The 14,754-nt window shown below is 37.3% G+C and overlaps 1 protein-coding gene and 1 long non-coding RNA gene across 7 annotated transcripts in view; one reads left to right on the top strand and one right to left on the bottom strand.

The window, feature by feature from the left end:
* elna (elastin a) overlaps nt 1-14,754 on the top strand; it is a 77,572-nt gene that overhangs the window by 10,735 nt on the left and 52,083 nt on the right. For all 6 annotated transcript variants that reach the window (XR_005280711.1, XR_005280710.1, XM_038283983.1 and 3 more), the window contains exons 2-5: nt 4,218-4,286; nt 5,352-5,399; nt 7,447-7,533; nt 7,653-7,679. Coding sequence is in view for 4 of the 6 variants with exons in the window: in XM_038283983.1 (XP_038139911.1) it covers nt 4,218-4,286; nt 5,352-5,399; nt 7,447-7,533; nt 7,653-7,679 (231 nt within the window). In the remaining 2 variants the exon portion in view is untranslated. The remainder of the gene's footprint in view (nt 1-4,217; nt 4,287-5,351; nt 5,400-7,446; nt 7,534-7,652; nt 7,680-14,754) is intronic.
* The window catches only part of LOC119782820, a 73,651-nt gene that overhangs the window by 11,500 nt on the left and 47,397 nt on the right, over nt 1-14,754 (bottom strand). The window lies entirely within an intron of this gene.

Raw genomic sequence — 14,754 nt, 5'->3', positions numbered from 1 at the left:
TTTAGTTCTCTGATCTTCCCAGTTATTTGCTCATTCATGAAATCATGCACAGCTGTCACTGTAACTGCTGCCATTAACACGTCTGTTAAAAGGAGGCACATTCTCCTGGTTTCAACATAATCAAGCTAACTGTAAACCCTTTTTGGCTCCCTACTCAAGAATAGACTTTGTTCATGATCATGAGCAGATGTCCTTCGCTGTAGCTTGTGACTACAGATTTGCTTTGCATAAAGACATGTTGTTGTTCCAATTTTCAGCGCAGATCTTAAGTACAAATGCACGTTTCAACATCCCACTGTAAATGTCTTTCTCAACGGCCGTTTATATCAAAATTTTGACTAGTTTTTGTTTATAATTGAAGGGATTAGACTTTAACACATATACGTTTTAATTATAAAGTTAAAAACTTTTTTAAAAAGGGAGTACAAAAGCCAACATGCACTAAAGTGTCAAGATGTTATGTTTTACTAATAAACTCAGATCAATTCAAAATACAAAGTAAACCTGAGACAACAAAATTGAAAACAAGCCTAGTCTCTAAATGAGGAAAATGGTATTGAACCGGCTGTGACAAAACTTAAAAAAAAAAAAAAGTGGGTCTTAACGTAAGACTTAAAACACTCCTGTGGAGGCTGCTCATATATAGAGGGGCAAAGTATCCCAAAGTCTACAGAAAACTACCCTTTCCTCTCGGATTTTAAGCCTCGTCTTAGGCACTATTAGCTGAAGATGCCCCTCAGACTTCTGAACACGTGCCGCAGAGTAAATCAGGAGGAGGTCGGCAATGTATCCCGTTCAAAACTCTAAACACAAACAATAAAATCTTAAAAGCAGTTCTAAAACGAACAGGGGCCAGTGAAGAGACACAAGAAGTGGTGTAATTTTAAATAAAGGGAAGGATTGTTTGGATAGACTGGTATGTTAAGGGCCATCTGTGTATATATGCATGTACTCACAAGGCCTCCTTTAATTTCCGGTGACACATTTAGAAATAGTTATAGTTGATCAAAATGCTACACAGTGTATAAAATCACCTGCTGCATAAACACAACTAAATAAACTTTAATCTCCAAACAGTAAAAAGTAAAATATTCTGATCAACCAAAACTAGAAGCCAAAGAAAATAATTGGACTTTTAAAAAACCTCATAAGGCTTAACCATTGGTGTAGCTCGGATGTGAAACAGATGTTTCAATCTGATTTTATACATATTTACTCTGCTGGAGTTTAAACTATTCTTGTATATTGTGCCAGATGAAATAAATAAATAATAGGAAAGAAGTAGACCAAAAAAACTCTAAAAATATCTAATTGATTTTATGTTCATGAGCAAAACCTACTGCTTTGGTGGTCTGGCTGTTAACTCGCTGCTGTTGTCGCTGGATGTGTGACATTAACTGTGTTCCATCCTTTAAATCAGCATTTCAAATGTGTAACAATCTTTAGGTTAAAAAAAAAAATCAAAAGAGGCTGTTCTTAGTCCAAATTCTCACTGTTTTCTGCTCATGCAAAGTTACTCATATTATCCTTTTTCTTGTAAACCAATAGAAGACCATCCATTCAACACAGTCCTGTTAAAATGATCTATTTTGCTGAAGGATATATTTTCTGTCTTCAGCATTAAAGAAAACATCAGTGAAGTCATCCATATACAGTAGTTTATTCCTGATTTAGAATGTGTGACCCCAAAAGCCTGAGTAATTTTTGTTGTTGTTTGTTTTACAAAAACAAGTTTTAAAATTACTTATCCTCTTTGGGGCAATATGATGTTTTAATGCTTTCTAGATTTCAAGTATTTCTAAAGATATACTTTAAATGGCCTACACATTCAAACGTTTCTATGTATCATCTTCACATCACCCCACCGATGGCAATGGGTTCATGTTTAAAATATGTCTTATATTCTAGGTTCTTCAAAGTAGCCACCTTTTGCTCTGATTACTTCTTTGCACAGACCTGGCATTCTCTTGATGCTTCTAGAGGTAGTCACCTGAAATGGTTTTCACTTTACAGGTGTCCCCATGTCAGGTTTAATAAGTGGGATTCCTTGCCTTATAAATGGGGTTGGGGCCATCAATTGTTTTTTTTTTTGCAGAAGTCAGGTGGATACACAGCTGATATTCCTACTGAATGGACTGTTAGAATTTTGTATTATGGCAAGAAAAAGTAGCTAAGTTAAGAAAATGAGTGACCATCATTACTTTAAGAAATGATGGTCAGTCAGTCCGAAAAATTGGCAAAACTTTAAAAGTGTCCCCAAGTGCATTCGCAAAAACCATAAAGCGCTACAAAGAAACTGGTTTACATCAGGACCACCCCAGGAAAGGAAGACCAAGAGCTTTAGAAATCTCAGGTTAACAACAGCTCAGATTAGAGACCAGGTCAATTCCACACAGAGTTCTAGCAGCAGACACATTTATAGCAAGTGGAAGAGACTTGCTTGGGCTAAAGAACACAAGGAATGGACATTAGAACATAGGAAACCTGTGCTTTGGTCTGATGAGTCCAAATTTAAGATCTTTGGTTCCATTGTGTCTTTGTGCGACATAGAAAAGGTGAACGGATGGACTCTACATGCCCTGGTGCCCACCGTGAAACATGGAGGAGGAGGTGTGATGGTGTGGGGGTGCTTTTCTGGTGACACTGTTGGGGGTTTATTCAAAACTGAAGGAATACTGAACCAGCATGGATACCACAGCATCTTGCAGCGGCATGCTATTCCATCCGGTTTGCGTTTAGTTGGACCATCATTTATTTTTCAACAGGACAATGACCCCAAACACACCTCAGGCTGTGTAAGGGCTATTTGACTAAAAAGGAGAGTTATAGGGTGCTGCACCAGACGACCTGGCCTCCACAATCACGAGACCTGAACCCAATCAAGATGGTTTGGGTGAGCTGGACGGCAGAGTGAAGGCAAAAGTGCTAAGCATCTCCTGCAACTCCTCCAAGATCATTTCAAGTGTTTACCTCTTGAAGCTCATGATGAGAATGCCAAGAGAGTGCGAAGCAGTAGTCAAAGCAAAGCGTGGCTACTTTGAAGAACCTAGAATATAGGACGAACCTAGATATAAGTCATATTTTCAGTCATTTAACATTTCTTTGTTAAGTATATAATTCCACATGTGTTAATTCATAGTTTTGATGCCTTCAGTGTGAATCTACAATTTTCATAGTCATGAAAGTAAAGAAAACTCTTGGAATGACAAGGTGTGTTCAAACTTTTGGTCTGTGCTGTATTTAATAAATCAAAGTGGGATTTTGTAATGGCACGAAGAGAAGGAATATTACACGGCTAATTAGTGAGAAACCCAAAGCCATGCCGGATTTTCATGTACTGAAGCAGGATTCCAGCTCATCAAACTGGGTGATTTATAATTTTTTGGTGTAATAAATATTCCTGCAGCTAGATCAGACTGTAATGCCTTGTAATGGTCTTCCCCTAATTGCCATAGTCAGTGTGAAGTGCAGTGCAGTGCCTTTGACATGTGGTTTAAATTAATTGGGCTCCCAGCACATATAGCAGCCATTAGGCATAATCACAGCAGCTCGACCGCCCCAGCTCTCTCATTTGCATTATATTTTTTTGATGCAAACCAGTTTATATTAGAATATACTTTTGCAAAGTAGGCATTAGCTCACCCATCCCTTTGGATTTAGCTGTCATTTATCCCATTACAACCAGTCATTCATTTTCCTCATTTTCGTTTCTAAAAAAAAAAAAAGCTCTGATGTTGTTCTTTACACACATGAGGCCATCATGTCTGGAGTCCAGAACAACCATCTCAGGTGTTTCCATTCAGAAACAAAGCCGTAGGGGATAATGTAGGCGGGGGTTGAGGGTGTCCACAGTGGTGCAGCATTTTCTTCGAATGAGGGCTTCCAACTGCGGTACCTCATCAGCATGAGAACAATCCAAGTGTGCTTCTCTCAATACCTATAAAGTTCTGCTTTTGCTCTGAGCTTAGCAGACGACTCAGTGATTCACTTTTCGCTGTGCACTTCATCACGGCTGTGATGAGCTCCAGATGTGAACATCAAGGACAGATTTCGGTTTTTCTAAATGTTTGTCTGATAAATTGGATTCTTGTTTAGATATAAAGGGACATTAGAATGGAAGGAGAAAAAAGAAATGAGATAACTGCATGTGGTTTTCACTCCACTATTATACATACTGGTGAAGTAATACGAATATTTTTTTCCAATGTGTATTGCAGGTGTGTATGTACCACCTGGTCCTGGGTATAGACCAGGAGCCCCTCTACCAGGGACTGGATTCTTTCCAGGTAACAGAGACTAACTCCAGCAAACTGATCTGTTTATCTCTGGAGCTCAATTAAACTACTGTGGAGGAGAAATCTGTGGGCTTAATATTTTTGCAGCTGATTTAATTTTCAAAATGCCTCCCGTTTTGGATGGGGGTAAAGATTTAGAAGATCAAAGAGGGCCAAGTTTTAAAACCAAAAGCACTGTGTACATTTCCTTCATGATAATACCTTTAGTTTACCTTATGAATAACTTAAAAACAGATAAATAGAAGCTTTCAGTATAAATGCATTTTTGTGCTGTTATCTTAAGCTCCACTACGTTTTGGGTAACACTGTACTTTAATCTATCCAACAAGGATAAATTAGATGAACAAGATTTTAATTCCATATCTAATTAGAATGAAATTATCAAATAGCTGGTCCTAAATCACATATTGACTATGTAGAGAAAAGTTGAATGATTTAATTTAAAATGAAACCTCTAACTCAGCCCATATGACACATCATGTTATAATTAAAGACTTTGTAATTACCAGAACAACAGTTATTTCAACTTCAACTACATTCACTTTTAGTTAAGATAAATAACTTTTCCAAGCAGCTTTAGGAGAACATAGTCACTGTTACTGAATTCTCAATTGAAATCATTTTTCTTATCTATCTTATTCCAATATCTTATTGCTCATGTTTAGCAGGAATCACAGACTAGGATCATATCTCGCTGATATGTTTGTGATTAAATATATAAAGTAGGTAAATCGCCAGAAAAAAAGTTTCACTTTACACAAATTCAAACCTAAGATACATTTCACAAAACAAAGGGTGACAAATTAAATTCACAGCCCCAACATAAGGTGGTTATGGGTCTTGTTTATGCATCGGTTCTTTCAATAAAATAAAGTTAATTGAAAACTTACAAATTGTGGGTAATTACATCATATGCCTACTATTATATCCAATATTTTTTTTTTTATCTTGGTGGTCTTTATTTTAAAGTTTGTTAATCTGTATTATATGGCCTAAAAAGCCCTAACCTTGTGTTTCCTGGTATATAGTAATAACATGAGTCTGCATTTCTTTCAGGGGCTGGTGGAGGAGTCCCTCAGGGCTACAAACCTCCAAAACCAGGAGGTAAGTGGAAGAGATTTTGGATTCATTAATGACGTTTAGTTATATAGATTAATACGCATTCAAAGCCTGAGTTTATATAAGGGTTTAGCACTCATTATTCTAATTGACCAAACAGTGTGTGCCTCCACCAGGAATGCTGCAAAGCATTCTGTCTGCTGCTTGTCACTTCACACATCTGTCACTCACAGCTCTGCAGCAAAGCATCTTAGCAGGAGGACACCCTCTGAGTTCATGATGTTGGGCAGGCCTCCCATTGGTTAAACAAGTTTGACTCAAGCAGCTTTTGAAAGCCAAAGATATTAAAGCTAACGACTGCAGGAAGACTGAAGCCACCTCAGAACATTTGACATCTTTATGTTGGTTGAAACACTGAACAGTTAAATACAAAGTGCCGCAATTTGCTTCTGGGAAGAGTAATGTTCCTGTCTGTATCAAAAATGAGCAACTGTGGATTTAATTTGTGCACTGAAAAAACTACAACTGATTTACTGCAGCCTAGGCAAATTTAACAAACACCATATTCAAAGCATAATTTGCACTTTGCTTCTTAGGTTTTGTCAAATTTTAATGGCTAATGACCATTCAGGCTTCAATGTAAATAACTGGAGAAACAAATAGCCAATTACTGCAAAGTTCTACACTGTAACGGTCTTAAAGTCACAGTTGGGATCAATGCCTGACTAGTAAACACATGAAAAGGGTTTCATACTGTTTATGAATTACCTTTGATATATGATATATTTCAAGCATGAGAAACCAATCGCGTCCAGAGCCTTTAGGTTTTGTTTTTTTTCCTGGTGACTTGTCAATAGGGAAAAGTTTTAATGACCCCGGCAACCTCTACCAGGCCAGGGATTTCACTTAACTTCACCCTAGTCTTAACATTCTTCCTCTTCTGAGAAGTACCTGGTGGCCGTAAAGAAGGGACCCTGAAAGTGATCTTTCCACCACAGAGGTTTCCATCTTTTTGCCTATCTGGTACCTGTCAGCTGTCTCAGGAATCCCCAAGAACACCCAAACCCTGAATATTACCCTCTAGATCAGAGGTCACGGATTAGCGGACCGCGGTCCGGATCCGGACCTACCTGCTGGCTAATCCGGATCCAGCCTGACTTAAAACATTTAGAAATGACCGCATGTTGTCCAACAACAGTGTCTCAATTCAGAGCGGCTACATGTGATACAAATTAGCCTAGTAGCTTGTCAGTCTGGGTGACTGCTGCGAGCCACTTTTAGACACAGCAGGCAAACCTGTGGCAAGCCGTGCGGTGGGAAAGAAGGAGAAGACGATAAGAAAAAAGAAAGCAGAGAAAGTGTGGACTGCTGAAAAAGCTGTGGTGAATTAGTGAAAGAAAGGTGAAATGGTGTGCACAAAGGTGACCCTGCACCTTTTGAGTATGTTTGGCTCAGCCTACTGCTGTAAAGCAGGATTCTCCACCATGAACATAAACAAAAATAAATATCAATCCTGGCTAGAAATGAGCACCTTGATATGTGCTTGAGAATGGCTTTGTTGCCATTCAAACCCAGGTTTAAAGCCTTGCAGAGCAGCCTAAAGCCCACTGCTCTCATTGAACCATAAAGAAGGAAAAATAACAAAGGCCAGTTCAGGTGTTTTATAAAATATGTGAATCAGGAAATTGTCCATATACTAAACTGAACGACTGTTCTCTACTTCAAAAAACACTTTAGATTTAAAAAAAAAAAAAAAAAAAAATTATATAACATTTTTTTTTATTTAAAAATTCACTGTTTGAAGATTTTCTTAGTTCGGCCCCCGCTAATTTTTAATTGGTTACCCCTGGTCTAGATATTCATGGCTGCACATGCATCACTGACCTGCAAGCTGTAGTTCCAGGCAGCCTCACCTATCGAGGCCTATATGAATAATCGGTAGCACAAATTATTAATACAATTGAAATTAAGAAAGTCTTTAAATTGGTGGATTAAGTTCTTGTCATCTTAAAATATATAGTTCTGGATTAAAAGATTTTTGCATTATATTTTCATTATGACTAATGACAGTGTGCTTGGTTGAATCCAACAGTAGGAGGTTACGGAGGTGGAGGCAGAGGAGTTGGACCCGGCAGTTTGGTACCAGGAGGTGGCCTTGGCTATGGAGGTCTGCCAGCAGGTATTTTTTTTATAAAGACCCTGCAAATGTTCAGAGATGTTCATCAAGGCATGCTTATATCTTTCTGTAAGGCTGTAAACCAAAGAATCCTAAAAGACCCTCTTATTTTTACCCATCAGGACAAGGAGGAAAGCCTCCAAAACCAGGTAAGCCCATACATTTAAATTCTTTTCAGTTAGATAAAAAACATTTAGATTGTTAAAAAAAATCATAATTTATGCTCTCCTCTTGCTCTACTTAGAAATTGCATACCCTAATTATAAAATTTAGTTAGAACATGGAAATCTTATCTCCATAACATCCAACACAAAAGGAAGGAAATGTGATGTATTGTTATTGGAGTAATAAAGGAGCCTAAGGTATAGACGCCAATCCCATCAGGTTGCGAAGGGCTGCACAGATGCAGTGGAAAAGGCTTTAGGGTTGTCATTAAGCATGTCTTATCACCCTATGGGAGTTTGTTTTCACTGGCCTTGCAGCTGTGCTGTGCATCCTGAGTGGGATAACTGTGAGAGTCTACCACTCCTTCACCTCTGCTGTAACAAGAGTATGAAGGAACTGATGGCTGTCAGTATTCAAGCAGTCATCTGCAGCTGCCAAACAATGGTGCCAAAACACTGATTAATGTTGTTGTAATCTTAGACCTTTACAATATATGGAAACCTTCTTGTTGAAACACAGCAAAGCCCTTTTCTTCAATACTTGTACTGTAAATATTTTCCCTTCTGTATTTTAGTATTCGCCCCTACTGGGGCTTTAGCAGTGTCTAGCTGTCGGTTAATTTCCCCAAGCAGCTCTGATACAATCTCAGCCCACCTCTGTGTGCTTAGAAAGATAAGGAACCAGGCAATAATCTTGTAGTCTTGATAAGACATGGAGCGAGGTGACGGAAGGGCCCGCCACACCCCGTCCTCTAACATGACTTTCCAGAAGGGGCATTTGGTGAATAATGACCTAGTATCCGTCGTGGAGTGGAAGTTGATTTTGGCTAGTTGCAGCAGAGCATTCCTTAGAAAATATTTCTAAGTTTCGTATTATACACCCCTCTCCTTAAATCAGCGAGAAAACAGGGAGCAAACTGTATTCTAAGCACGTTTTGTGTTGTTTTTTTTTTTTGTTTTTTTTTCATTTAGAGCAGTTTTGGATCTCTGCATTGTTATTTATCATTCGTACTTCAGGCTCTGATGAAAAAAGGAGTGGTAATTAAGCCTTTACAGACTTTTCAAATGAAGGGATAGGCTTAATGTATCAAAGTTTCCTTTTTGCCTAACAGCAGCATAATAATCAAACTTTATTGCTAGATTTAATTTATGACGCATTTAAAGCCACTTTAAAAGACATTTTTAAAGCTGTTGCACTTTTAGATTTCTTTGTTACAGTGCATCCACGGCATTCAGTGTTTTTCGTAGCAATTTTATGTGCAACAACTAAAGTAGAACTACTTTTCTGCTGCAAGTTTTTAAGGGGTATTTCTTTGCCAGCTGTTGACATATTGAGACAGATTTTTCTTTCCAATTATTCTTTGCAAAATAGCACATGCTGAGTCATACTGGATGGAGAGTGTCTGTCAACATTAGCTCACCGTACGACCTGGACTTTGAGCCCTTATTTTGAGTGATCTATACCATTGCATTGCACCTCTAGCTATATTTTTACATTAGGAAGGTCATTCTCCATCCCAGACTAGTGCAGCCTGGTACTCTACATTTAGCCACTGTCCAGTCAGTTGATAGCAGCTTTCTTGGGTTTATGGTGATGTGCAGAGTTAGTTTATGATGTTTTGCATGTTAGTCAAATATTTGATTTTGGTTTCAGTTCAAAGAAAAAAACCTCCTTTCTCAGCTTTTCTGATTCCCCTTCATGACTTGTTAAAAAAAAATATGGCTCTCCCTCCAAAATGGGCTTTGTTTTTACTGATCTTCCAAAGAGGCACAAATCATATTTACCCTTTCAAATGGTCTGAAAGGGAGATTTTCAACTTGTTGATATGATTTTATAATCTATGCATCTATAAACTTTACAACCTTTTTCCCAGCAGTCGGGTGTCTTTTCTGGTCTTCATGATACTTTTTGTTTATTTATCTTTTTCCTCCAAAAAACTCCTTTGCAGGACAGCTGGATTTACACTATTATTATCATAATTCAATCTTTTTAACTAAGTTTTTAATTAATTCTAAACTAATTCATTAATTAGTAGTATGAAGTTGTTGAATAAAAATTAATGCCAAGTATTTTCATTTTTATTTAAACTTAAATCTATATTGAATTGTCTTCTACTCTACAACTATGAACCATTATATGCAAATATCCAAATAAAGTTTGTCGACGTGGCAACAGTATAAAAAATGTGAAACGGGGCATGAATAGGGATGCAATTATTCACTAAGTCTGCATGTCAGTACCTTTGAGTTATTTGTGTTGGCAAACTTCACACAGGCTGAATCAGTTTGATTGCTGCAGTTAAAAAAAAATCAGAAACTAATAACAGAATTTGCTACCAGCAAATAAAAAACTGATTTGATGTTTTTTTTTTTTAAATAAGAATTTTGGGCCCTATTGATATCGACACCTGCATGCACATAAAAACAGCTGCCAGTCATTTTAGGAATAACTCATGCAGCAATGATGCGTTCCACACATGCACCTTGTCGGGCCCGGAGCAGAGAACAGCAGCTGGATGTGTGAGTAGCGTGACTCCAGTGATTTCCACCACAGCTCGTGCAGAACCTTGTAAATGTTACACTAATTGTAAAGCCTGTCAGCTCTGAACTTTGACAGAACACCAAAAGCAGCAGAGAGGAGCTTTGTTCCTATAAACAGCTGTTAAACATTGCATCTCTTCCTGTGTTGCTGGGAGCAAAGGTGGATCCAGTACTTATGGCATAATTACCAAAACTTGGCTGTCAAAAGCAAGCTTCTTGTCTCTTTCAGGCAACATGAAGGCAGTTAAAATGAAACACAGAGTTTACTGTTTTTTGCCATTGGTTGCTTTATTGCAACACTACAGGAACCTGCTCTAAGATGGGAAAAGAATGTATCTGGATAGGAGATGGAATATACACTAGAGTCTGTGTTTCTGTACAGCCTGAGAGTCTGAAGTCAACAATGGAAATCATCTTTTTGGCTCTAATATTTTTTCAATCTCTTTAAGTAATGAGGGTCCTCAATAATACCCATAGGATAAATCTTTCATTTCTGTTTTGGCCATTAGAGGGATGTGCAGTAAGCCTTTGATTTGAGTTTAAACTCCCAAAGCCTGAAGCAGAAATGCTGCTGTTGCCTCCCTCTAAATACCAGCTGCTTTTTTTAGTTTTATTACATTTATTTGAGTTTGACTCGATTTGATTCAGTTTAGTCCAGCTCAAATTACTTTATGTGCCACAAGCTAACTACAAAAAGTATGCTGTCTGTTGCTGAAACACACTAAATTTAGCTGAAATCAAATTCAAATTCTTTAAGATGCTATTAAAAGCAACTTTAATATGATTAATTACATTTGATCAAGTTCTAAAGCAGTTAAAATCCACATAGCACAATGTTTTATGATTTTATTTACATTTCACCGATTTTTCAGATATCCATTGTTTAAAAAAGAAGTCGGTTTGGCATAAGAAGCAAGAACTTCAGTGATACACTGTGGGACGTATTTATTTGATCCTCTGCTGAATTTATAAGCTTACTCTTTTGCAAAGGACGAACAGTTCTAAATATTTATGATAGCTTCAATTAAAGGTGGGGAAACAGAATATCAAACAAAAACATAAGTATTTGATCCTGAAGCAAAATAAGGCCTAGAAATTGGTGGGAAAATTTTTGTTGGCATGCGCATGGCTAAGACATTTATAGTAGGTTGTCACCATGTATGAAAACAAATCCTTGGTTATATTTTGGTCCAGTCCACTTTACAGAAAGCTTCAGTTTCCTGCACACATTTCTAATTGAACTGATCTTTGGAGACTTACTAGGCAAGGAAAGGACCTCCTCTCTGTTGTTAATCAAAATAAATGCTGTGTCATCAATAAAGTGTAAAACCCAACAACGAAATCCATTAAATTATCAGATTAAGGGACAGGGTTCTTTTTTATTGAACTTTCACTTTATTAAAATACCCCAATAGCATAATGGTTTCATCACTCTGCTTAATCAGGTACAAGGTGTTCTTTGCACCAGGCTTTAGATCGGTGTGACATCAAGAAATTTCAACCTTCTGTTATGAATAAAAAGCTCCTCCTCAGTCACCTTTAGTCTCTCTGCATATAAAGCACCAGATTAATAAAAAGAAAGATTTTAAATAATTAAATTGCAAAACAAAATCATCCTTGTAATGCTTGCAACTAAAATGATTGCTGATGATTAAACACAAAGTTTAATGCATGCAAATACTGATTGTGGGATAAAAACAATCAGTATTTGCATGCATTAAAAAAAACAAGTAGAGCTGCAGAAATGTTTATGAAAAATATGTACATTTGGATGATTGTTTATAAACAATATAAAATTGTATTAAAAAAAGCTTAGAAAGAGAATAAGCTTGTTGTATCTGTATTTATTTTCACATAATAAAAGTTGGTAACTTTTTCATCCTCCATAATCAGTGGAAAATATTCCTTGTTATCATAGTGATCTAAGCCTCACATTTTAGGGTGACAGTGGCGTAGGGTGTATTTGTCATGCAGCCAGAGACTTACTGCTTTAAACCCCAGCTCAATTTACCTCCATTTACACTTTACCTGCATAGCCTATTCATAGTGTGCAGAGGGTTTGGTGTGCAGTGTGTCTCAAGGCAACTGTGGCTACAATGTAGCTTGGTGTGAATTGGACTGACTTAAAAAGGTGCAATATAAGTAAAGGGCCATAATTAAAAAACTTTATTACTTCAGTAATAACTTGTTGGTGCTTGTTTAATGATAAGAAAAAGTTTAGAGATATAATAAGAAAAAGATCAAAGGTAAAACTTTAAATTCTGACTCCATAATGATTTGTCTGTGAATTACTTCAATTGGTAACAAGTAACTGAATCAAGTTGATCCAACTTAATTCAGTGTATAAGTTGCAAAGTTGAGTAAATTGAAGAAAAATTATCTTAAACAGAAATCAAATAACCAGTCTCTTCATCTGTTGGTAAGTCCTCAGATTCTGGTTTATATCACACTCATTGTTTGAACAAACAACAAGTGACCTTGTCTGTTCCACGGCAAGATGAGAGGGGAGAAAGACACAAAGATATGAAAGACATTATGAGGACACACAGAGAGAGACTGGATGACGCACAGAGGATGGAAAGGCCTAATAATGCCTGTAACCAAGCCAAATGTCATATCCATATATCAGTTTTTTTTCTCATCAAAACAGAGTTATTTGCACATTCATTTGTGCAGCACACATACTTAGAGAGCCTGCTGAAAGACGGATAGATTGAGGTGAGGACAAGAGTTTCGCCAAAAGAAGATGAGCTCGAAGGAGGTTTAGTCTCTGGAACGCACATGTTTTTCATTACTGAAACTCAGACCTGTCGTCTGAGCTGCCAGAACCTAGAAGCATATGTATATGAATGTGTATGAGCAGAAATATGCGCATGATCTCCATATGCGTACAGTTACATGTGTGACCTAACGCGGTTGGACATACCAGCGTAAATAACTAAACTGGTGCTTCAGCCTGTCCTGGAGCCATGCAGCTTTCCTTTCAGCACAGTCAGAGGCACACACATGCACCCACACCTACACACACACACACTTGCTTATTCAAACAAACTGTGAAAAATGGCTTCACTCTCCACTCATCTATCTTCTCACTTTGTATCCCTAATCTGTCCAACATCAAATCTTTTCGTGAAGCTTTCGTAATCTTGGAACCTGCACTGTCTGCAAGGAAACTGTGCTGTTTCCGAGCCACAGCAACCCCACAGGACTGGGCCCACCCAGCGCAGGCCTGGCCAGCAGAGCTTGTTTGTTCACATTAGAAGCCCCCTTTGTTCCTTAAACAATATTTCTTGAATGATGTCAAGAGTTTTTGTGGAAGATTTCTTTGAAAGACCAAAGAAGCAATCTGCAGGAATTGATATTGGAGTAGATTCATAAAATGTGGAATTTAAGGCTTTATTGGTGTCTAATGAGTTAATAGTGATGTCCTTTGAAATGATTTCACCACAAAAAATGTAAAAATCAAAATCAAATGGTTGAATTTCTTCTTCATCAGTCATTCAGCTCTGCAGAGGCCTGGTAACCAGCCATTGATTTGATTCAATAATGTGGGAGAGGGGGATCATTTAAAGGCTGCAGGAAGTATTAGAGGAATGGTCCAGGGTAGCCCTACTCTACACTGTAACAGGATTCAGAGTGGTGGGATACAGTTTTCAAGAACAGAGACACATTAAACTGAAATAGGTATTCGACTAGTCTGGTCGGTGTGTTTCTATTTGACCTAATTTTGAATACTGAATCTGTTGTCTTTCTCTTATTTTTTTTTATTTTTCTTCCAACTTGCTTGAAGCTCAATAGCAATCTATCCATCTGCAACCACTGCTTAACTCCTGTTTATGTGGTGATTGAAAGTTCTTTTTCTATAGTATTCCCCTAAAAGCTTAAGAAAACAGATCATAAATTGAAAGAATTGTGCTGCCGTCATTTGCAAAGGTTTATTAGAAACTGTTAGATTAAAGAAATTATTTTTAGTGTCGCTTTTAGGGTTTGAAGAGCTGGGAGGTCCTTTTACAGTGTAATATTTGGTATGCACATTAGCGGTACAATTTAAGTTTTTTTCATAATGTGCCTGTTAGAAACCAGTGTGATTTAGACTGCAGGGAATTGATAATCAGATTGGTTTCTAACACAGACAGACTATATATATATATACACACATATATACGATTTTGTTTTTTGTAAGAACCCAGATGACTTTTCTTAGTTCTCTTGTAGCTTGAAGCGATGTGAGTCAGTGTAATTATCTCATCTCAGTGAAGGATTTCTTTTGGATTTTTCATTATTTATCAGCTTTAGGGTTGGGCTAAATGACCTGAAATATAAATTGCTTTTATACATTACATCACTTTTTGCCCTGAAGGCCTCAGGATTATTCTGTTTTGATTGTCCACGTAGCAATAGCTTCACATGTAGCACTGTAAAACAAAAAAAATCAAACTGCAGCCTTAAATGTTCTAATCATCTAACAGATTCTGGGATATATAACATGAGTAAATACGTTAAATCGATTTTTAAAAAA

Source organism: Cyprinodon tularosa, unplaced genomic scaffold, assembly GCF_016077235.1.
Source record: "Cyprinodon tularosa strain WSP-4 unplaced genomic scaffold, ASM1607723v1 ctg198, whole genome shotgun sequence".
Classification (NCBI taxonomy): domain Eukaryota; kingdom Metazoa; phylum Chordata; class Actinopteri; order Cyprinodontiformes; family Cyprinodontidae; genus Cyprinodon; species Cyprinodon tularosa.
The sequence above is the reverse complement of the archived record's forward strand: the minus strand, read 5'-3'. Positions and strand labels throughout refer to the sequence as shown.